The 23,924-nt window shown below is 36.8% G+C and overlaps 7 protein-coding genes across 7 annotated transcripts; 4 read left to right on the top strand and 3 right to left on the bottom strand.

Moving 5' to 3' along the window:
• LOC104704866 (cytochrome P450 78A5-like) lies at window positions 17-1,235 on the top strand. Its single transcript, XM_010420884.2, has 2 exons — window positions 17-312; window positions 401-1,235. The coding sequence occupies exons 1-2, from the start codon at window positions 94-96 to the stop codon at window positions 1,010-1,012; spliced, it is 831 nt and encodes a 276-aa protein (XP_010419186.2). The 5' UTR covers window positions 17-93; the 3' UTR covers window positions 1,013-1,235.
• LOC104704865 (cytosolic sulfotransferase 16-like) lies at window positions 6,068-7,435 on the top strand. Its single transcript, XM_010420883.2, has one exon. The coding sequence runs from the start codon at window positions 6,275-6,277 to the stop codon at window positions 7,286-7,288; it is 1,014 nt and encodes a 337-aa protein (XP_010419185.1). The 5' UTR covers window positions 6,068-6,274; the 3' UTR covers window positions 7,289-7,435.
• LOC104702118 (cytosolic sulfotransferase 18) lies at window positions 7,687-8,816 on the bottom strand (the record flags this gene model as incomplete). The annotated part of the gene is given in 1 exon segment (XM_010417941.2): window positions 7,687-8,816. A coding segment is annotated over 1 exon segment (1,030 nt), but the record flags the coding sequence as incomplete, so codon positions are not given.
• On the bottom strand, window positions 10,723-11,811 carry LOC104702116 (transcription factor MYB122-like). Its single transcript, XM_010417940.2, has one exon. It carries the CDS (start codon window positions 11,637-11,639, stop codon window positions 10,872-10,874), a length of 768 nt encoding a protein of 255 aa, XP_010416242.1. The 5' UTR covers window positions 11,640-11,811; the 3' UTR covers window positions 10,723-10,871.
• LOC104702115 (peptidyl-prolyl cis-trans isomerase CYP26-2, chloroplastic-like) lies at window positions 14,826-16,153 on the top strand. The gene is made up of 3 exons (XM_010417939.2): window positions 14,826-15,184; window positions 15,265-15,839; window positions 15,936-16,153. The coding sequence occupies exons 1-3, from the start codon at window positions 14,900-14,902 to the stop codon at window positions 16,048-16,050; spliced, it is 975 nt and encodes a 324-aa protein (XP_010416241.1). The 5' UTR covers window positions 14,826-14,899; the 3' UTR covers window positions 16,051-16,153.
• Window positions 16,611-18,147, top strand: LOC104702114 (60S ribosomal protein L6-3-like). The gene is made up of 4 exons (XM_010417938.2): window positions 16,611-16,970; window positions 17,270-17,376; window positions 17,510-17,691; window positions 17,786-18,147. The coding sequence occupies exons 1-4, from the start codon at window positions 16,714-16,716 to the stop codon at window positions 17,939-17,941; spliced, it is 702 nt and encodes a 233-aa protein (XP_010416240.1). The 5' UTR covers window positions 16,611-16,713; the 3' UTR covers window positions 17,942-18,147.
• LOC104702113 lies at window positions 18,129-18,776 on the bottom strand. Its single transcript, XM_010417937.2, has one exon. It carries the CDS (start codon window positions 18,731-18,733, stop codon window positions 18,299-18,301), a length of 435 nt encoding a protein of 144 aa, XP_010416239.1. The 5' UTR covers window positions 18,734-18,776; the 3' UTR covers window positions 18,129-18,298.

The following is a 23,924-nucleotide window of genomic DNA, read 5'->3' as shown; positions in this document are numbered from 1 at the left end:
GTCTACTCCAAAGAGAGCAATGAGTTGGAGCATTTGGTGTCCGAAGGCTATGAGCTTCTCGGAATCTTCAACTGGAGTGATCATTTCCCTGGAATGAGATGGTTGGATTTACAAGGCGTGAGGAGAAGATGCCGTAGTTTGGTCTGTAAAGTGAATGTTTTCGTTGGTAAGATAATCAACGAACACAAATCAAAGAGGTCTCTTCGTGATAATCAAGAAGAGAGCACTTATGATGATGACTTTGTGGATGTCTTACTTGGCATGCACGGCAACAGCAAACTTTCTGACTCCGATATGATCGCCGTTCTTTGGGTATGACTACGAGTACGTATATACATATACATCTTTCGTTAAGGAGTAATTAACATAATCTAAACGTTAACTTTGTTTTTTGGTATAGGAAATGATTTTTAGAGGAACAGACACGGTAGCGATTCTATTGGAATGGATCCTTGCGAGGATGGTTCTTCACCCTGACATTCAAGCCAAGGCGCAGGCCGAGATAGATGCTATCATAGGTGACTCGGGACGTCAAGTCTCAGACTCAGACCTGTCCAAGCTTCCATACCTTCGTGCCATTGTCAAGGAAACCCTAAGGATGCACCCACCAGGTCCTCTCCTCTCATGGGCTCGTCTATCCATCCACGACACTCAGATCGGGGCCCACTTTATTCCCGCTGGAACCACGGCAATGGTCAACATGTGGGCTATAACCCACGATGAAAAGGTCTGGCCGAAAGCTCATGAGTATAAACCAGAGAGGTTTCTTGGTGTGAAAGAAAGTGATAACTTCCCCATCATGGGGTCAGATCTGCGGCTTGCGCCCTTCGGTGCTGGACGTAGGGTCTGTCCCGGCAAGTCGATGGGTTTAGCCACCGTGGAGCTATGGCTAGCTCAGCTGCTAGGAAGATTTAAGTGGGTCTCATATGGGGAAGTGGATTTGAGCGAGACTTTGAAGCTCTCTTTGGAGATGAAGAATACTCTCGTGTGCAAGGCATTCCCTAGGGTCTAAATAGGGTTTCATAGACTATCAAAAAATTATGCAACTTTCTTTCTCTCTCTGGGTTTGTGTGATTTCCCATGTGAGATGTCTTTAATTAGTGACTTTCTTTTGTTGTCACCACATCGAAATAATTAGTCATGAAAGTTAAAACTTGTACCGGATCTTATTATATAAAAGTCAAATTAAGAAAATTCCATTTCTGAAATATGTTAGTTAATCAAGAATCGATACAATAAAAGTGCAACGTGTTGCTTTCCTTTTCTGACACATCAGTCTCAGTATTAAACCTGGTGTTGACACTTCATAAAAAATCAACAACCTATCAAATTAAAATAATTAATACAGATCAGCTTTTTTTTTTCCTTATGTGGACAAAACAAATCAAAAGAGTTTTGTTTAATCAATTGGTAGATTTATTTTTTTCGTCGCCGTGATACCAATCTTCTTCAATGCATTTAATCAAATTATTTTATTTCACTAAAGTGTCTTCTCGTTACGATCCAATCAAATCCTAATCCATTGGAGCGTGGTGGTTACCGAGGTGATCGTGGTGATGGTCGTGGCAGAGACGGCAGAGGTCGTGGCGATGGTGGTGGTGGAGGTCGTGGTTACGGCGGAGGAGGAGGAGACCGTGGTCGCGGTTATGGTGGCGGAGATCGTGGTCGTGGTCGCGGCATAGAGCAAGACGGCAGAAATCGTGGTCAAGGTCATGGTGAGAAACAGGATTTCAGATGCCAGGGTCAATGGGGACCTCCGTCTGGTCACAGTGGTCTTGGGACTCAGTTTCAGCAACCTCGACCACAGGCGGCTCCTTAGCCGCCGCAGGCTCAAGTGACACAAGTAAGTCATGCTGGAGGCGCCGGTAGGGGAGCTTTGTGTCGTAAGCCACAGGTTTCTCCAGCTTCGGCTTCTCCGTCCACCTCCGTCGTGGTTTCTGAACCCGTTTCTGGTATGTTCTCAATTTATTCATAGCTTCAATTTTGGGAATTGAGATTGGGGAAAATTTCATAAAACAATTATAATAAATGATTGCAACTTAATTATGAATCATCAGACATATTTATGTGATTTTTTTGTTTAAGCTAAGAGTTGTTTGTATATTAATTTGACAGTTGCTGAAGTAATGAATCCAAGACCAACTGTACAAGTTGCGTCTACTACTGATAGGAAAGAACCTATGAAGCGACCTGATAGAGGCGGTGTTGTGGTTGTGCGGCGTGTTGATCTATTTGTCAATCATTTTAGAGTCAACTTCAATCCGGATAGTGTCATAAGACATTATGATGTTGAAATCAAAGGAGATAATCCTACTAAGAAGATATCAAGGTTTGAACTAGCTATAGTCAGGGACAAGGTGTTCACCGAAAATCCCTAAGAGTTTCCCTTTGCTATGACTACTTATGATGGTCAGAACATTTTCAGCGCGGCTGAACTGCCTACGTGATCATTCAAGGCGGAGTTCCCGAGAACTGAAGAGATGAGAGGTAGTAGCTATACATTTACCATGAAGCAGGTGAATAAGCTGAAGCTACGTGACTTGAAAGAGTACATGACAGGGAGTACGTCTTTGAATCCGCGTGATGTATTGCAAGGGATGGATGTTGTGATGAAAGAGCATCCTTCGAAGTGTATGATCACTGTTGGTAAAAGCTTTTTTACTTGTGAGACTGAGCCTGATGAAGACTTTCACTTCGGGATTGCAGCTACAAGAGGGTATCGTCATACTCTGAAGCCCACGGCACAAGGTTTATCATTGAGCTTGGACTACTCCGTGTTGGCGTTTCACAAAGCAATGTTAGTTATCGAGTACTTGAAGTTGTACTTTAACTGGTCTGATATGCGTTAGTTCAGGAATTGTAGGCGTGATAGGGAATTGAACCATAAATAAACATCACGGTTAAACAAAATAAAAAAGGCCTCCTAAATTGGACCGACACACAATGGACTTTTTATTTCTATTATGTTCGAATACTTTTTAAATAAACCAACTAATCAATGCTAGAGTAAAATTAAATATAAACAATAGAATATATCAATACATAAACAAACCAACAACCAACATAAAGTAAAAATAACAACATAACAAAATAAACAAACTCCAATACATCGTAAACAATTAAAACAACTATAACACTATACAAAATCCAACACAAATATACAAAAAAAAACACAAAAGAACAAGTAAAAAAAATTAAAACAAAAAAGACACAAAAAAATTTAAATTTGAAAAAAAAACCACAAAAATTCTCCCGCGACGTAGCGCGAGTACTATTCTAGTACCAGTATAAAGTGACATGTTTTTTCTTCAATTGAGATCGTGACCCTTTTATTTCATTAAAACACGAATGTATTGTATTTTGTATATACTAGTTATTCTATGATAGTTTTATAATTTTAAAGACTGATAACTTGGTAGACATTTAGTTTTTTTTTTTTTTGTTCCAATAACAAATGACCAATATAAATAAATTTGTTGATAGCTTCAAGCCTTCAAGTAACCGTATATGCGCGCATGGGGTCAGACATATATATAATCAAAAGCTTACTCCCACCAAAGAGAAAAAGATGGCAATATGATGTAATTTTTTTGGGTTAAACAAAATTATTAGACACAGTTTTCTCTCACATATCATTTCAAGCACAATCTAGTTCAATCCATCATCTCAACTAAGTCAAGCAATCAATGTTGCACAATGAAAGATTAAAAGACTTTATATAGAGATTTCGTAAAAAGACGTCACACCTGAAAGATAAACAAAATGAAAAAAACTTCATTTATGTAATCGATCAAAATAGCGGATTAGTTTCGATTAAACCGATAAAAACAAGAACAATGAAGGAAAAATAATATATCCACATAATTAATTAGTTACCTTCAAACTCAATTACTTGTTTTAATAATTCTTGCAACGAGATAGACAACCAAAACCCCCTTCTACCCATTTTCTTTCATGAGAATCTAGAAATTCCCAATATTCTATATCTTTCTATATTGCAGTTTTATCCCAAACATAGTGAGCAAGATAACCTGCTCGGAAATTCACGTACGGCAATATATATATAATAGACTAATAGTGAAACTTCTTGATATATCCAAGTATTTTTCTTAGTTTGAATTTTATTTTTTGAGATATGATATAAGCCCTGAAGAATATATTTTATGATGGAGTTATTTGTCAAAATTTCGAGTTGGATTGTGCAGAGCTAGCTAGACGCGATGGTGCAAATCTTTAAAGATTGACCAACATTTTTCTAACATGCTAGATGAATTCAATTTGCTCTGAGTTTCCTTCCCATTCTTAAGATCCTACGCTCGTCAAATTTGAAAGCATATTGTCTTGTTCGGCGTTCCAAATCGTTAATTTCTAAAAAAAAATTATTTTTTTATTAATGTTTAGTTGAAAAAAAAATTCATAATTACTTTTCCATATTATTTTTTCCCTATGCACCTAATTAATACAAACCAATTGGGGTACAATATGTACATAATCAACCAAACAAATGAAGAGATGAATGAGTAAGAAATGTTGTGCTTATGATGGTGGTTTAATAATGATAATGACTTTTAACCGCCACTCGTTCTGAGTTGTAAATTTGTAATCAAGTGAATTAATAGCTTTTTTTTAACAAAAATTGTTGCATTGCTTTAGTTTTGAAGTGCACTAAGATACTGACAAACCTTTTTTATTTTTATTATCACTAGATGTGTAACTTCTATTCAATCATTTTATATGTTCAATAATGCTAAAATTTATACTAAACGAAAGATTCCTAATCGGACTAACCAAAAAAATCAAAACTCATATGAAACAAAAAGTTGAAATCTTTGATGTGGAATTTGAAATCATTATATGTTGTAAGTATTTTCAGATCCAATATAGATCTGAAGTAAGCAAGTAAGATATTAAAAATTTGGACAAATATTTTTCTTCTTAAAAATTCACACTTGATAAACAAATGTGTTACACAAAATAAATTACTATTAAATAAATATAAAATTATTTGAATGAATAAAATATATATATATATATATATAATTAATGCTATTACCGCCACGAATCTTTTTCGATTTACAATTTTTCTTGTATCACGTCATCTGAATTATTTAGATCAGAGAAGTTTGATTTTTCGTAAAGAATGTCACCCTCAACGTCATACTTTGACTCTGATGTCAATCATACTAATATTATATAAAAATCGGTTTAATTTTAACCAATTATCATCAGTAATAATTGAGATGTGTCGAAGACTGATAATAAATTGTTGAAATTAAGCTGATTTTACATGGTATAGTAAAACAGAAAAATTTACATTCTCTCTTACTATACAATTAACTTTTTTTTATATCATATAAAATCAGTATACTATGCACTCATTTTCAATATGTACTTTCATAACAAAATAATATGTGCATTATATAGAATTAATAACTTACTTAGTATTAAAAATAATTAATCATTAATAAAACATAATTAGCCAAGAAAAATGAAAAACTAACATTATCTCTTATATAAATTTGTTCCATAATTGTAATCTCGTGCATAATTATTTTATTACATGCCTAACTAATTTTAAATAAAATTATACTAACATTATTATAAATTAATCAAAAATTCATTAAGTTATTATTTTCTCAAATTTTTTTAATCCTATCTTGAAAATTAGAAGAAAACATAAAATGAAAACTAAAGGTAAATTTAAATAGTCCCAAAAAACTAAAGAGAAAATCCTCAAAATACCACAGTTTTAAGATTTTTTCTAAAATACCATAAAAGATTCTTTTTCTCAAAAATACTACAAAAAAAAATAAAAATAAAAAATAATTAAGAGTTATACATTTAGTATTAATGGATAGGGAATTAGACCAACAAACCTCTCCACCTGCTCCGGAGCCGGACCAACCTAAGCCTCTGTACCTGCTAACTTCCATTTCTAAAACGTGACCTTTTTAGTACCAACAACAACCAATTTTTCTCTCCTTGCAAAAGTATTTATACAATCTACTTTAATGAATACATAGTGTTATATAAAGTTTTCACTATAATACCTTGCAACAGAATTTTATACTTTTTAATAAACAACTAAATCCCATAATTTTAATTCAACTGATGTTGACCCGTATCGAGCCGTCATCATCACCTACCTAAATCTTCCCTTCTATTATAAAACCCTTTTTCTCATCTCGCAAGAATCTCAGTACATCTTCTACAACACTTAACAAAGGTTCCCAAATTATCCTCTCTCTAGTTCTATAACTCCAGCTCATCCGCTATGGAATCAAAGACGACCCAGAACGGATCCCAAGCTGAACTCACAGAGTTCGAAAAAACACAGAAGAAGTACCAAGCTCTCATCGCTACACTTCCAAAGAGCAAAGGCTGGAGACCCGATGAGATCTTAACACAATATGGTGGACACTGGTGGCAAGAATGTCTCCTCGAAGGTCTTTTTCACGCTAAAGACCATTTCGAAGAACGACCCACTGATTTCCTCGTCTGTAGCTACCCAAAAACCGGTACGACTTGGCTCAAAGCCTTAACTTACGCAATCGTGAACCGCTCTCGTTTCGACGACGCTACGAACCCGCTTCTCAAACGTAACCCTCACGAGTTCGTGCCTTACGTTGAGATCGACTTCGCGTTTTACCCAACCGTTGATGTTCTTCAGGACAGAAAGAACCCGCTTTTCTCAACTCATATCCCAAACGGGTCGTTACCCGACTCCATTGTGAACTCGGGTTGTAAAATGGTTTACATATGGAGAGACCCAAAAGACACTTTCATCTCCATGTGGACATTCTTACACAAGGAGAAGTCTCAAGAAGGTCAATTAGCGAGTCTTGAGGAGAGCTTTGATATGTTTTGTAAAGGTTTATCTGTGTACGGTCCTTATCTGGACCATGTTTTAGGTTATTGGAAAGCTTACCAAGAGAATCCAGAGAGGATTTTGTTCCTTAGGTACGAGACCATGAGAGCTAACCCTCTGCCGTTTGTAAAGAGGTTGGCTGAGTTTATGGGTTATGGATTCACTGCTGAGGAAGAGGAGAAAGGTGTTGCTGAGATAGTGGTGAAACTTTGTAGCTTTGAGACGTTGAAGAATCTTGAAGCTAACAAAGGAGATAAAGAAAGAGAGGATCGTCCTGCTGTTTATGCGAATAGCGCGTATTTTAGGAAAGGAAAGGTTGGAGATTGGGCGAACTATCTTACTCCGGAGATGGCTGCTCGTATCGATGGTTTGGTTGAGGAGAAGTTCAAATATACTGGCTTGCTTCAACATGATGACTGACTGTGTTACCTTTGATTTCCTTCTAGTCCTTTTGTTATATGGTGCAAGGGAACAGAGGATGCTCTGTTTTGCTCTGTTTGGTTATGTGTTCTCATTGTTGTTTGTATCATCTTTTAAATAACAAGAGAAAAATCCTTCAATATATGATCCTAAATGCTGAGTTCTATGATCATGAAGAAATATAGATTGTAAGATAACAGCTGACTCTAGAATGATGATAAATAATGGTACTACAAAGCCAATTATTTTTCTAGAAACAGTACAATTTGATAAAAGCAGAACAACGTTTATTCTCTCAATACATAACTTATTAGATTATAGACTCAAAAGCAAACTTCTGCTGTGAACAAAGCATGTAAAAGATCAGTCATTGTTCGGAACAAGAACCCCTTATTTACCATGTTCAAGCAAACCGGTGCCCTTAAATTTCGCTTCCATTATGCCATCGATACGAGCTGCCATCTCTGGAGTCAGATAATTAGTCCAATCTCCCACCTTTCCTTTCCTGAAATACGCGCTATTCGCATAAACGCCAGGACGATCCTCTCTGTCTTTCTCTCCTTTGTTAGCTTCAAGATTCTTCAATGTCTCGAAGCTGCAAAGACTCACAACTTTCTCAACAACACCATTCTCCTCTTCCTCAGCAGTGAATCCATAACCCATAAACTCAGCCAGACTCTTCACGTAAGGCAAAGGATCAGCTCTCATAGTCTCGTAGTTGAGGAACAAAATCCGATCTGGATGTTGTTGGTAAGCTTTCCAATACGCCAGGACATGATCAAGGTAAGGACCGTACGCACACAGACCACGACAGTACATATCAAAAGACTCCTCAAGATTGCTGACAGGTCCAAGATCTGTCCTGTCCTTGTGAATGAAAGTCCACATGGAGATGAAAGTGTCCTTTGGCTCTCTCCAGATGTAAACCATCTTACAACCCGATTTCACAACCGACTCAGGTAACAACTCGTATGGGACATGAGTTGAAAACAGAGTGTTGCCTTTGTCTTTGAGAACATCTACGTCAGGGAAGAAAGGGAAGTCGATCTCAATGTAAGGAACAAACTCGTGAGGGTTACGTTTCAGGAGAGGGTTGGAGGAATCGTCGAAGCGGGATCGGTTGGCGATGGCGAAAGTCAAGGCTTTGAGCCAAGTGGTACCTGTCTTTGGGTAGCTACAGATGAGGAAGTCACCTGGTCGCGCTTGAAAGAACTCTTGAGCGTGTATACAACCTTCTAGGAGAGGCTGTAGCCACCAGTAACCACCATACTCGATGAGGGGCTCTTTCACTCTCCAGCCTTTCTCGTGAGGAAACGTGGAGATTAGGTCTTGGTACCGTTGCTGATTCTTCTCGAACTCTGTTGATTCTATCTTGGTCTCTTCATGGTTCGGTACGGTCGCCACGGCGGTTAGGGTTTCTGATTCCATCGGGGATACAGAAAGATGATTTCAAAAACCTTGTTGCTGAGTTCTGTCTTCTGTGTGAGATAAGAGTGATGATGGTCTGTGTTTGGACCAAAGATCAGATTGGCTTTAGTAATGAAAGCTATTTTTTACCCACGTGTTATTATGTGATTGCAGGTTGTTGGTTTGGTGCGCACATGCTTAAAGTAGAAGAAAAAAAAAACACTCAAAAGAGTATATAATTAACAGCCTGCTTAAAGTATATGTGATATTTACTTTCTTATCAACTTAATCTATTTAAGTGTCATAAGCTGTGATGTAATCTTGCAAATAACAGTTTCTCATGTTTAAATACCTGTCCCACAAGGTTCATACTTATCTATTGCATGATTTAGCAATGGTTTCATCCTATTATTGGTGTTTATATCACAAAACATAAGCCCAAGACATGAGGCGTGTGGCTTGGTGAGACCATAACATATATTATGCTATTATACAAATTGATTTGCTTGCAACACGTTAGGTCCACCATATAGACAAATCCATTTTGTATCATATAGAGTTTTCGGTTAGTCAGTTACTCAGTTTCGTTAAACTTGTGCGCATAATTAACTATTTTAATAAAGCGGAATAATTAAACGATATCAGTATATGAACAAAGCTGCTTACAGTCCATATTGAAATCTCTACTTTACCGGCTCTTGTGAGTTTGAGTAGACAACTTTGTTGGCTGGTAAATAATCAACTGCGACAAAAAGATACAATGAAGAAGTAGACTCATTATGTTGAGGAAGGTTCAGAGTAGCATAGAACATTTGATGGTGATTTCACTTTCAAAAAGCAAAATCACTTTGTTTATTATGTATACACTTATTTTATTATGTATACACTTATTAGTTTATAATATTTCATTATGATTGATTACTGTTTGAACTCGAGTTTGAACGAGGAATGGAATCAATCACAACTTTAGGAAAGCGTATATGTAAAATTAGTATTTTTTTTTTCTGTATGTTTTTATTAATTAGCTTTTTATAAGCCCATAAAATGTGACATGTCAAGTGGAAAGAAGCCAATGTTGAAAGTTATTTTATGAAATAATTAATTATACAAACGTTGAGTCCATTATTTTACATATCTTAAGATGGAAAATTTTAAAATTACGTTGCGTCATGATTTTTCACAGAAAAGAACAAAATTACGGCATGGATAAGTGAAAAGTCAAGAGAGACACACTCACACACACACGTGTCCACTGACTATTGCCATAGACTGCTTCGACTTTTCTTCAACAATTTGTGATCAGCTTCAATCTTCACCCACATGTGCAACAAGCAACATGTTATTTTCTTCTTAAATCCGAACTCTTTCGGTTATTTACATGTATGATAGTTCAGTAGAACATAGACTGTATCTCTTAGAAACAAGTTCGTTTTCGATTATCAGATCTATATATCTAATGAAAGATTTTCTTCTAACAGTCTTAAAAATTTATACAAAAGATTTGAGAGATGTATAATAACCTATATATGTACCATAAATAGTTGTTTGGGGGCATAACAAACGATCATTGGTAAGAACAGAAACAAAGATATATAGGAGATTGCTTAAGCTAAGCACGCATTACAGTATGATACCCCCTAAGAAAAGTACGTAGTATTGTACTGAATACATGATCAAACAAAAAACTAATTGATCAAATTAAACCAATCAGTTCGGAAAAACTTTTCCTGTATGTTATATATTTATATATAATGTGAAATCATAACATCAACCTCATGGAGGATAATTAAGTACCACATTCCATTTGCATTCAATAGTTCAACGTAGTTATTTAACGTTGCGTTTCACTTTCTCACAGCATGCAAGGATAGGCTTTTATTTTTCTCTTTGCACGGATAGGTTTAGCATAGCCCCCGAAAACGAACAATGGTACCGTGCAAGTAAGCAAATCCTACCTAAGTTATTGTGTTCAACCAAATTTTATATTATACAAAGCAAAGGTTGAATTGAATCTAAGAAAACAAAGCAAATCAAACTCTAAATCTCTAATTGATTTACTTGCCAAAATTTTCATCATCATCATCATATATGAAACTAATTTCTCGACATTTTCTTTGCTCATCCAAAAATAGTTGTGTATCCCTTAAGGAGTCATCAACTTCATTGAACGTGGCTATCAGTAGACCGACGTCGTCTCCATTTTATTATCTTGAACAATCATTGTAAGTTCCCTCATGAGCGATGTGTTCTCCAAACAAGACCCATCCAACATCAAGAACTCTTCACCATCGTGAGATACAACATTACTCGAAAATCTTGATGAAAATATCGTCATATCTTCAATGTCACTGAAGATATCGTCATACAAGAAGATATCGGAGGAGTCAGAGTACGTGGAAGAGGACAAAGATGTTGCATCAACATTTATGCTTTGGTCAGTGAGGATATTCGAAGAGGTTGGTGTGGACGAAGAACTCGTTGACCTTTCACATTCGGAAGCACTTATAGTAGGAGTAGTGTGACTAGTAGGTAAGCTACCACTTCCGATAATGTCAGACAGAACACTCTGGTTGATTCTCTGACCAAATCTGTTAGCTACTCTGTTTAAGAACCGAGCTGATGATCTTGATGATGACTTGTTGTCTTTTGACTTACGATCATCTTCTTCCTGATGAACGCTGCTTTTCTCCTGTGGCGTCTCGGGATGGTCAGATGATTTATCGGCACCATCGAGAAGGGGTTTGTGGGTCAACGGATCGATACCTTTCTTGACCAGACGTTTCTTGATGTGAGTGTTCCAATGGTTCTTGATCTCATTGTCTGTTCTTCCTGGTAACCTACGAGCTATGGCCGACCATCTGGTCAGTAAAACATATTCTTTATTAGCAAATATGTGTATACGCAAATCGTCGTTATCGCATCTCACACATTTTGATAGGATCATCAAGGGACGATTGTTATTATTATTATTCTACCTTATATTTTTTAGTTAAATTATTTTTCAATCAAATATTATAGTTACGAAAAAAGATTGTTTATTTTGTTCATCTGTTTGAGCAAATGAAACTAGGATATAGAAAAGATTGTATCGAACCATAAATACGAAGTTTACAAACACTGAAATACATATATATTGGTTTGAAATATTTGACCCTATATTGTTGTCCCTAAAAATGCCGATAGTAACTAGAGTTTTTTTTTTTTTTTTTTTTTTTTTTTTTTTTTTTTTTTTTTTTTTTTTTTTTTTTTTTTTTNATGTATTGCATGGAGGCTGATCATGGAATCTTCCTCATCTTGGCTAAAATCTCCACGCTTAATGTCAGGTCTTAGGTAATTCGCCCATCTCAGTCTGCAGCTTTTGCCACATCTTTTGAGTCCTATAATGTTATTTATAATGATGAAAACATTAATTATTAATATTAAAACAGTATAGTAATGCAAAGATAAGCTGATCCTGGAAATAGCCAAATGGGTTACATACCAGCTTTATCAGGAAGGGTTCTCCATCCTCCTTCACCGTGTCGTTGAACATGGGCGATGAGCTTTTGGTCTTCTTCTTGAGTCCATACTCCTTTCTTCAACCCTACTGCTCTACAACAGGGAGTCCGTACCATTCTTGATTCTTGATTCTTGATTCTTGAATGTGATAATAGAAGCTAGAGTCGCCTGGGAGGAAAAAGAGAGCAGGAGAATTTATTGTTTTGTGCTTGTGGATGTATTATACAAACACGCTTAATTGCTGTGTGTTTTTGCTCTTTAACAGTTTCTTATATTTTGTGTGTTTGAGAATTGAGATGAAGACGAACAAAACAGAGATAAGAGAGCTTTTTGTATGTTTTCTCACTTGGGGATGGACAGTTTTTATAGTAACGATTAAGCGGGCCGCGTGCGTGGCTCGTGTGCAGCCGACGGCGTTGTTGAAAGTGATCGACACGTGGATTATTAAGTGGAACAAAGAATTGAGATGGATGTTTCTTTACGTATCTTTAAATTTCTTTGTTTGCCATTTTTTTTTGGTCCTTTCTAACTTAAAACACCATTTATAATTATAATATCCAGAAATTTGAACAGACAAATTTAATCACTAGCATTAAATCAGATGGACAATTCTTGCCTCTATCTTGGTTTTAAAATTTAGTAGTATTCCGTAGTACTATTCTCAACAAGACTAATTGACCTAAATTTATTCAATACTCCTTTTATTTCAATTTCTTTGTAGCTTAAGATTTTTGCAAATTAAAAAATCACAGATAATATACCATTTAATGTACTTCTTATACATAAAACCATTACTAATTACAACTAGTTTAGCTAATAAGAAAACACACTATAAAATATAGTAACCCAAAAATATTAAATACATTTAATTTTTGCATAGAAAGTTTAAAACAATATAAAAAAAATCTGGTTTAAGTGACAAAATGGTCCATAAATATCCTAAATATCTATTGTCAAAAAGAGATCGATAAATATCTGACGTTAACGTCATAATTTAGAGGTCATATATACGTGATTGACAAAAGCTAGTAGTGTACTGGATGATGAACACTGTGAAGTGAATGTACAATACTTTATACTTTACTTTCATATTTTTCTTTGCGTTGAATGTTCCTCATATGTCATCACTCTTTAGACAATCTTCCGGACAAATAAAGGATTCAGTCATCCGAGTATGGTTTAATAATCACGGTTAAAATTTGTCAAAAGTCATATCTCACGAGGCGTGAAAAACATTAAAAAAAACTGACCTCGAGATTTACAATAAGAAAATCTAACAAAAAATATAATATCCCAAGCGAACAAGAGTGCGTGTAACGTGTTATTGTCGGAATAAAAATCAACTGTAAAAGATGGAGTGCGCGCGAGACTATTCTAACGAAGAAGACAAGCAAAATAAACACTATAATGCAGTTCACGACAAAACCAAATAAAATAACAGTAAGAAATACAAAGCGGTTTTCAAACACACTTGGTGGCATCGACTACGAAAACTGAAAATTCGAGGAAAGTGATAAACTCATCAACAATACGGTCGTTTGCATTTGATGAAATAAATAAAAATAAACCTACAATTTGGTCGCTCAAACACTGGACCTAGACATCATTTATCTGAATCAAATACCCACAAAAATGGAAATAAAAGAATTAGTATAACTTTGACAGAAAAAAGAAAGAAAGGAATTGGTAGAAATTTTCTACTTTATAATTTTCCATTGTTAGACTAAGAACTCACTATTTGCTTACTGAATTGAAGATATTTATTTAGTTAAAGAGCATCTTTTGGCAGTGCAACTCTGAAATACGGTACTATTCTTCATTATCATTCATTATACAATACAGACTTGCAGCCCAAAGTGTCACTACAGAAGGCAAGAACTATTCCGAGATAGAAGTTACGATAGTATCAACATACCGGTAATAAACAAATTAACATGTTTTTTACGATTCCATCCACGACCTGATTGGTTCCTTGGAGACTTAATTAAAAAGAAAACTAGATGGACTCCTCTCTTAAAACATGCTCGAACTTGGTATATATTATCTCTTCTTTTTTTCTCACATAATTAAGCCACTGATCATATATATATATATATATTTTGTTTTGTAAATACTATTTTGGTTTAACCTTTGCGGGGGCGACAAGCCTACAACCCCATCCATCAGATGCAAGCGAAAAAGTTGACTAGATTAAAAAATTATTATTTTGGCAATTTCCGTGAGGGATTAGTTAGTAGTAGTAGTAGACGAGTACTACTAGTAAGCAAAATACCAAAGCTTATTTGTCAATAAAAATAAAACACAACCAAAACAACTTCAGTTTTGTTTTTTTTAAAAGAAAATTACAAAAGGAATAGATAGATGCAACAATGCAAGTGATGCCAAAGCTACCAAACTCTTTTGAGTTTTGACAACTAAAACACCTTATTATGTCTTCCAAGTGATCGCCATTGTGAGGTAAGCTGGGTCTCTTACTTGGTTGACCAGAGTATGTAACACTATGTTTGGGTTTGGGCTTGGGCCTTCGTTTAAAAAGAATAATAAATAGATGGAAGCGTGATCAATCCGAGTGGGTTACGTTTGTGTGATATATATATATATAAGGCTCACTTTCAATTCCTTATCCACGAAATCTCAAGTTCACTACCTCTCCACCAATGACGTTATTATTAACAATCAGATTCATCATCATCAGCTATACAAAATATGATGATGCTCCGCAATGCGAAACTTTTGTCCCTATCCGCAAAATTTCAACCGTCGTCTACAGAGCCACCGCATAACAGCCGGAGAACCAATATCACCGTAGGAACTACTCCGTCGTCTTTGGAACGAGACTGCAAACTATCGCGCCGGAATCTAAGTAAATCCTCGTTACTTCTACTCCTAAGCACTCAAACAACTCTGACGCCATTGCTCGATTTCTCCAAAGCTCAAGCTGAAGATACAACAAGTAGTAATCCTAATAATCCCACAAATTGCGGAAACAGAGTAAGAAAAAAAAAATGTTGATTCCAAATTTCAATTTCTCAATCTTCGACAATGGTTGGTTAATTCGATTTGTTCTCCAGGTTCCGACTACGAAAGCGTTCGTCGACGTATCGATCGACGGAGAACCAATCGGAAGGATCATAATCGGATTATACGGAGACGATGTGCCGGCGGGAACAGCTAGATTCACCAGCATCGTAAGCGGGAAAGCAGGGATAAGTTACCGGAGAAAAGAGTTCGTGAAGATCATGCCAGGATACGTTCAGCACGGCGGGATCAGATCGTACGGCGTTGACGCCGAGCGAGCCACAGCCGCGGTTGGGACTCTGCAGAACTTGATCGAAGAGTGGGAGAGAGGGAGGAGAGGAGAGATATGCAATGAGAATAAGGCGGGGAGCGTTGGGATCGTTGTGAGGGATCCGTCGATACCGCCGCCGAAGACGAAGCTTGTGGCGAGGAATGGGAAGCTTGCGATGGAGGAAGAGGTTATGGCGGTGGGACCTAACGGAACGGAGTTTGTTATAACGGCGGTTGATTCGCCGGAGCTGGAGGATTCGGTGTTGGTGATTGGGAAGGTTTTGGAAGGGATGGGAGTTGTGGAGAAGATTAGGGAAGTGAAGACTGTTAGGGATAACACTTCTTCTCCTTATTTCAGGTACACATTTTTTTTTTTTTTACCGTTGGATTTGAATTTTTGTGTGTTTTATTTATTTGAGATTGAGAGGGTTGTGATTGTGGTTTTGTGAAATAGGGTGGCTAAAGTGATCGGAGATAAGAGAGCCGTGGTGGCGGAGAGAGGTTTTAATCGGCCTTATTCAAAAGTTGTAGTCACCAATTGTGGTTTGATAGAGTCACAAACTCTATGAGTGAGAGAGAGCTCATGCTTGTATTTGCTGAGTTTTTTTGTTGTGGGTAATGCAAGAAATGTTTTTTTTTTATTTATAAAGTTCAACAAAACTGGTTTAACAAGAGTAACCCGTTTAGGACAGCAATCACATTTAAAAAGGTTGTAGCCATGATGAACGACATTATCAATCGAGAAATTTATAAGTGGGATAAGAAATTTTTGTCTTTGGCCAGAGCATCCGCCTTAGAAATTAGAATTGAACTGCCTGAGGCTTAACTATATAAATCAGAGACTCGATCTCATTAAGAGTTAGTTCCAAGCTCGACCACAGAGAGGAACCACATACAACTCTATACATATTTGATATTTCTTATCTATCTCTTTTGTTAACAGAAGAATCAATGTAATGACATTGCAACGACACTTGCAAAATGTTCTTAATCAAATATAAACGGTTTATTATGCTTAAAAATAAAAATTCTATAATGTCTAGGTCCAAAATAAAAGCCCAAAGTTACTCTAAAGCCCATGAGCCCAAGCTAGCCCTAAATTAAATTAGGGTTTCTGTCTCTTCAAAATTTGACCTATCCTCTACCTCTTACACTTCCTCCCCATCCATTTTCTCGGCCGGAAAGTCTTCTTGATTCTCTTCGAGGGTTTGCTACAGAGAGTGTAAGAAACCATGCCGGCGAAGCAGAGGACACCGAAGGTCAACAGGAACCCTGATCTGATCAGGGGAGTTGGTAAATACTCAAGGTCTCAGATGTACCACAAGAGAGGTCTGTGGGCAATCAAGGCCAAAAATGGAGGCGTTTTCCCTCGCCACGACGCTAAGTCTAAGGTTGGTGCTCCAGCGGAGAAGCCACCAAAGTTCTATCCAGCTGAAGACGTTAAGAAGCCTCTCGCCAACAGGCGCACGCCAAAACCAACCAAGCTCAGGTACTTTAGCTGATGTCACTGTCCCATTGTCTTGGTCTCTGATATATAGCTCGATGCAATAGTCTTTTATGTGTGTTGGTTTATTTCGTTTGATTCCTTAAGTAGTGCTTTGTATGCATTTTGATCCCTTGAATCTTCCGGAATCATTGGCTAGTTTTGTAATGTTTAAATCGTTAGTTACTGAGACTTTTTGGAAGAATTGTGTATTCGTTCTTGTTGTCTCATTTGTATGTAATTTGCTGTTACATTGTCTTGAATCTGTTGTGTTGTAATTACATCTTCTTATGACTGTACTGCAGGTCCAGCATCACCCCAGGAACTGTGTTGATTATTCTTGCTGGTAGGTTCAAGGGAAAGAGAGTTGTTTTTCTAAAGCAGCTTGCCTCTGGATTGCTCCTTGTCTCTGGTGAGTTTGATGCTAATGTTGTCTCTTGATTTTGCCAACATTCTATATCCAAAATGAGGAACACACACTTCACTGAACGTGCTTTGTGTATTCTGTATGGAGTTGACATTCATGTTGTGTTGTTGATATTCAGGACCATTCAAGGTCAATGGTGTTCCTTTGAGACGTGTGAATCAAGCCTATGTGATTGGCACTTCAACGAAGGTGGACATTTCTGGAGTCACCGTCGACAAATTTGATGATAAGTACTTTGGCAAGGTTGCTGAGAAGAAAAAGACGAAGACAGAAGGAGAGTTCTTCGAGGCTGATAAAGAGGTATCTCAAATGCACATTTTGTTCATCTTGTTTGTACACTACCCAAGTTAAAAAGCTATTCTTGACCACCATATATACCTTATGGATCCCACAGGAGAAGAAGGAGATTCCACAAGGGAAGAAAGATGACCAGAAAGCCGTGGATGCAGCTTTGATCAAAGCCATTGAGGCAGTTCCTGAGTTGAAGGCTTACCTTGGAGCAAGGTTTTCGTTGAAACAAGGAATGAAGCCCCATGAGCTTGTTTTCTAGATTTCATAACCTTTTCTTAAGGTTTCTATTAGAGTATCTGTCTCCTCAAGTTTTACACTCCAAATGGTTGGTTCTGTTCTTGTCCACTGACCAGAGACATCAAATTTTGGCTGCTGCTTTGTGGATTTCTGTTCTACATATGGATAATTTATCAATCTTGTTTTTGACCGTGTGAGATCTTAAGCAATGGAATTCAATTCAAATGATTCTAGTGAAGGTTCAAACATGTTGAAAGTGGAAGTAATGAGATTACGAACTTTGAAGAATAGAAAATTATTTCAATGATGCTAATAGTTAGATTACATTCTACAAAGAACGTTGATACTCTTTTTGCTTTATCACTCACAATCACCGAGATCAAGCTGGAGGTGCTTCTAGGCGAGTTTGATCGTTATCTTTAGGTGTTTCTTTACCAGCACAATCAGCAACTTTAGCTCCGGCCTCAACGTCTCCGGCCAAACATCGTCTCCATTTTCGTCTCAGCCATCCTAGGAGCCCACCACTCTTTATCATCTCCAATGGATTGGCTTCAGCAACTAAAACAGTACTATGGCGGCGCCTTGCGCATATGCGACCCAAGAAGCAGGAGAGAACCGCAAGAACGACGAGAACAGAGATGACTGCGAAGAAAGGTCCAATGGAGCCGGAGGAGTAATGGTTTGGAGCGTTTGGTGCTGCAATTAGATTGGCATTGGTAGCCGTAGGTACGATCTCATTGCCTCCTAATTGCTGTTGCGGTTGTTGTTGGGTAGGAAACAACGACGAGCTGCTACTACTACTAGCCATAGCCATAGATAGATGGGAACTTTAGTTTTGGTTGGTATATGTGCGGATGACGATGTGTTATATATAGAGGCATGTGCACATGAACATTGGTCTTTTGAAGAGCTTTTAAGCCGACCAATGTTTGGTGAAGAAGGACATGTAAAGGTGAATAAAGCGGAGAAATCCTCATCAGCTTCATCAAAAGCTTCTCAAACTATAATGATAAAGATATATATGATCCATTGCACTCTTAGAGGTGAAGCAAACGTTGACTTCTTGACCTGATTTTGGCATTTGTCATACCCTGGGTGATTAGCCCAAGTTTATAGATAAATTACTGTAACTGCCACTTAGTGTGATGTTGTGAGTTTAGCCTTGAATGTTGTATACTAGTTTTTAGGTAGTTTTTGGATTTTGCTTCTTTGAAAATCTATTTTTTTACCATTTAAGATTTTCAAAAATAGATTTTCTTAAATTTAGGGAAACTAGTTTTTGACTGGTTTATTCCAATATCAAAGAGAAACTAAAAACTATAATTTGTGGTTTTTGTTAGAAAAAAAAAATATTTTCAACAAAAACATGTTTGTTGTGAATTATAACTAAAAGTACACTTATAAGTTTTATGTTTTGTAACACTTTGTAAAGAGAACAAGAACTAACAAAAAGAGAGAGAGGGAGAGAGGAGAAGCCACGAGAAAGGGAGAGAGATTGGGAAGCTTATTTGATCAAAGAAAACATATATGTTTCACTCTTCTTACACAACTCCTTATTTATAGTGCATTACAAAACAAATGAGTCACACACCCATTAGTTTTGGTAATGACAAGTGTTACATTTACAAAGATTGTGTAACACTACATGGACAAGTGTAATGACATGTGTCTTGTGATGGAATAATCACACATGTGTTTTACAATACTCACCCTTGATTATCCATCACCATTGACGAGTTACGTACTACCTCGTTAAAAATATTGTCACGGAAAAACCCATTGGGATAAAAATCATGACAAGGGAAAAAGAGTGTAGTAACGTAATCTCCCCCTCGAAAAGATATGTATAATATTTCTTTATAAATCTCGTAAATGACGCATTCCAATACTGTGAATATGCTTTCTGAATGTGGTAGTCGGAAGCACCTTTGTGAATAGATCTGCTGCATTGTCACTTGAGCGGATATGTTGAATATCAACTTCCTTCTTTTGCTCGAGTTCTTGAGTGTAGGAGAAAAATCTTGGAGGTATATGCTTTATTCTGTCGCTCTTGATGTAACCTTCTTTGATTTGGGCGACACAAGCAGCATTGTCTTCAAATAATGTTGTTTGCTCTTTACTGGTGATTATTCCACTCGATTCTTGTATGTGGTTAGTCATTGATCTGAGCCATACACATTCCCTCGATGCTTCATGAAGAGCAATTATTTCTGCATGATTTGAGGAAGTGGCGACCAAAGTCTGTTTCTGTGAGCGCCATGAGATTGCAGTTCCTCTAATTGTGAAAACATATCCAGTTTGGGATCGTGACTTATGTGGATCTGATAAATATCCTGCATCTGCAAAACCAACAAGACCAACCGAAGAGTTTCTAGGATAGAATAATCTCAAGTCAATCGTACCTTGAAGATAACGGAGAATATGTTTTATCCCATTCCAATGCCTGCGGGTAGGGGATGAGTTGTATCTTGCAAGTAGATTCGTAGCGAATGCAATATCTGGTCTAGTGCAATTTGCAAGATACATAAGTCCACCGATAGCACTCATATAAGATACTTCGGGACCAAGTATTTTCTCGTTTTTTTCATAAGGTCTGAATGGATCACTATCGACATTCAGAGATCTATTGACCATTGGAGTACTCAAAGGAGTTGCTTTGTCCATATTAAAGCGCTTTAAAATCTTTTTCGTATAATTTGATTGATGCACAAATATTTCATCTTGGAAATGTTCGATTTGGAGCCCAAGACAAAATTTAGTCTTTCCAAGATCTTTCATTTCGAACTCTTCTTTCATATGAGTTCTTGCATCATCAATCTCCTTTTGAGTTCCAATTATATTTACATCATCAACATATACAGCAATGATCACAAATCCCGATGGAGATTTCTTTATAAAGACGCATGGGCATATTTCATTATTAACATACCCTTTCTTCGATAGGTATTCGCTTAAGCGATTATACCACATGCGCCCAGATTGTTTTAATCCGTAAAGTGATCGTTGTAATTTGATCGCACAAATTTCCTTAGACTTAGAGTCTAATGCCTCTGGAATCTTAAATCCTTCTAGGATTTTCATGTATATATCATTTTCTAATGATCCATATAAATATGCTGTCACTACATCCATAAGGTACATTTCTAAATTCTTAGAAGCTGTTAGACTCATTAAGTACATGGATGTAATTGCATCCATGATTGGAGAATATGTTTCTTCATAATCAACTCTAGGTCTTTGAGAAAAACCTTGTGCAACAAGTCGGGCTTTATATCGTGTGATTTCATCTTTCTCATTTCTTTTTCGCACAAATACCTACTTGCAACCAACAGGTTTTACATCTTTAGATGCAGTGACAACATGTCCAAAGACATTTCTTTTATTGAGGGAGAGCAACTCAAGTTGATAGCCTTTTTCCATTTCTCCCAATCAGGCCTATGTTGGAATTCTAATACGGACCTTGGATCTGGATCGCCTTTTTCATGATCGATCTCTTTAGATAAAGAAAAAAAGAATATTCCATTATCATCATCGATTTCATCTCTAGCCCATAAATTCCATCTTGAGCATAGTTAATAGAAAACTCACATTTTTCTGTATCATCCTGAGGACTTTTCTCTTTATTTGGTTCTTCTTGAACCTTTTCATCTCCCATTTTCTTTTTCTTTCGGGGATTTTTATCTTTAGAGCCCATTGGCCTCCCCCGTTTCAATTGAACCTTAGGTTCATTAGCTTTGCTTCCATCGAGTTCCTCTCTAGGAATTTCAACTCTTGATGGTGCATTTGCAGCGGGGATATATGACTTTGTCACCCCTTTTGTATTGAATGCATCTGGTAATTGATTTGCCAAACTTTGTAAATGTACAATTTTCTGAACTTCCAGTTCACGTTGATTTGTAGGGAGATCAAGATATATCAAAGATGGTGTATACCATGTAATATCTTTTGGTACTTGATTAATTTCTCCCCCTAACGCTGGAAATTCATCTTAATTAAAATGACAATCGGCAAAACGTGCCGTAAAGTTATCACCAGTTTGTGGTTCAAGATATCGAATTATACTCAGTGATGCATATCCGACATATATGCCCAATCTCCTTTGTGGCCCCATTTTTGTTCTTTGCGGTGGGGCTATGGGAACATAAACCGCACAGCCAAAAATACAGAGATAGGATATGTTTATCTCTTGGCCAGATGCTAATTGTAAAGGGGAATATTTATTATATGCGCTTGGTCGTATTTGGACCAATGCCGCAACATGCAATATAGCATGACCCCATATAGAAATTGGGAGCTTTGTTCTTAATATTAACGGTCTAGCAATGAGTTGCAGCCGTTTAATCAAAGATTCAACCATGCCATTTTGAGTATGAACATGAGGAACCAGATGATCAACATCGATTCCTATTGACATACAATAGTCATTAAAAGCTTGTGAAGTGAATTCACCAGCGTTATCAAGTCTAACTTTCTTTATGGCATAATCAGGGAATTGAAATTTCAACCTGATTATTTGGGCAATGAATTTTGCGGAAGCCGTGTTTCGTGTTGTCAATAGACACACATTTGACCATCTACTAGATGCGTCAATCATTACCATAAAATAACGAAACGGCCCGCATGAAGGGTGGATAGGTCCACATATATCACCATGTATTCTCTCTAAGAACAATGGTGATTCATTCCCAATTTTGGCTGGCGATGGCCGAATTATGAGTTTTCTTTGAGAACATGCATCACATGAAAACTCATCAGATCAAAAAATCTTTTCGTTTTTCAATGGATGGCCATTAAAATTTTGCACAATTTTTTGCATCATGACTGAACCAGGATGTCCAAGTCTTTCATGCCATATCTTAAATGTACTAGTAAACTTAGAGTTTACTGTAACATAAGATGCAAAATTATTTATTCTTGTGCAATACAATCCAGAGGATAACATTGGCAATTCTTCCAATATATGTTTCTCCTCAGATGTTATGCAAAGATATTCAATGCCATTCTTATTTAGAGTCTCTATATGATATCCATTTCTTTGGATATCTCTGAAACTAATCAAGTTTCTATGAGACTTAGGGCAATATAATCCATCAATTTCAATTTTTGTTCCCCTTGGCATTGAAAAATTGGCTTTTCCAGAGCCTATAATAATCTTTGCATTACCACATATAGTGCTCACGCTTCTAGCGGAGTCTTTTATTTTGAGGGAGGAGAAATATTTTTTTCTCTTTAAGTATTGAGTGAGTAGTAGCACTGTCTGCTAGACACATATCTCCATCCTCAATCTCAAAATTTGATATTTTCTGAGATAAAATATTTATGAAATAAACATTAATAAAATAACATAAAATCTTACAAAAAAGCTTATTATATATTACAATAGTCCTACTATTCAAAAAGACATTTGTTAAAACATAAAGTACATATCAAACTATGACAAAGCATATCATGGCTTATAGGCCTTATTCGCATAATTTTCCGTTTTCATTATCAACAAGAAAATCTGCTATATTAAGATGGGGTTCATCGTTTAGACCATGGAAAGAAGGTCTAGCGTTATCATAGATAAGGGCTGTCTTAACATCCCTTTCTTTTGCCTTTTGGGATGCTTGGTACAGATCGGCCAAATGTTTTGGAATACGACAGGTCTGGTACCAATGTCCTTTCATGCCGCATCTGTAACAAGTACTTTCATCTTGTTTCTTTATAACGCGACCAACATTATTAATTTGAAGATGCTTGTTGGTTTTTCTTGCGTTGAAGTCATTAGGAGAGAAATCTCTTCCTTTTCCTTGTCCACGACCTCTTCCACGACCATGACCACGGCCTCGACCGCGTCCGCGTCCACGTCCTCGTCCTTGCCAATTATTATAGCTGGATGTAGCAACATTCACTTCTGAAAGTGGAGCTGATCCAGTTGGACGGGTTTGATGATTTATCATCACGAGCTCATTATTTTGTTCAGCAACATGCAAAACTTGCAATAATTCAGAATATCGAGTATA

Source organism: Camelina sativa, chromosome 7, assembly GCF_000633955.1.
Source record: "Camelina sativa cultivar DH55 chromosome 7, Cs, whole genome shotgun sequence".
Classification (NCBI taxonomy): domain Eukaryota; kingdom Viridiplantae; phylum Streptophyta; class Magnoliopsida; order Brassicales; family Brassicaceae; genus Camelina; species Camelina sativa.
The sequence above is the reverse complement of the archived record's forward strand: the minus strand, read 5'-3'. Positions and strand labels throughout refer to the sequence as shown.

Bases quoted from the DNA above. Each gene is read 5' to 3' on its own strand.
- LOC104702114 (XM_010417938.2), top strand. From the start codon at position 16,714: ATGCCGGCGAAGCAGAGGACACCGAAGGTCAACAGGAACCCTGATCTG. The intron at 16,971-17,269 runs GTACTTTAGCTG...ACTGTACTGCAG, and splicing joins CCAAAACCAACCAAGCTCAG to GTCCAGCATCACCCCAGGAA. The intron at 17,692-17,785 runs GTATCTCAAATG...TGGATCCCACAG, and splicing joins TCTTCGAGGCTGATAAAGAG to GAGAAGAAGGAGATTCCACA.
- LOC104704866 (XM_010420884.2), top strand. From the start codon at position 94: ATGAGATGGTTGGATTTACAAGGCGTGAGGAGAAGATGCCGTAGTTTG. The intron at 313-400 runs GTATGACTACGA...TTTTTGGTATAG, and splicing joins ATATGATCGCCGTTCTTTGG to GAAATGATTTTTAGAGGAAC.
- LOC104702115 (XM_010417939.2), top strand. From the start codon at position 14,900: ATGATGATGCTCCGCAATGCGAAACTTTTGTCCCTATCCGCAAAATTT. The intron at 15,185-15,264 runs GTAAGAAAAAAA...TTTGTTCTCCAG, and splicing joins CCACAAATTGCGGAAACAGA to GTTCCGACTACGAAAGCGTT. The intron at 15,840-15,935 runs GTACACATTTTT...TTTGTGAAATAG, and splicing joins ACTTCTTCTCCTTATTTCAG to GGTGGCTAAAGTGATCGGAG.
- LOC104704865 (XM_010420883.2), top strand. From the start codon at position 6,275: ATGGAATCAAAGACGACCCAGAACGGATCCCAAGCTGAACTCACAGAG.
- LOC104702113 (XM_010417937.2), bottom strand. From the start codon at position 18,733: ATGGCTATGGCTAGTAGTAGTAGCAGCTCGTCGTTGTTTCCTACCCAA.
- LOC104702116 (XM_010417940.2), bottom strand. From the start codon at position 11,639: ATGATCCTATCAAAATGTGTGAGATGCGATAACGACGATTTGCGTATA.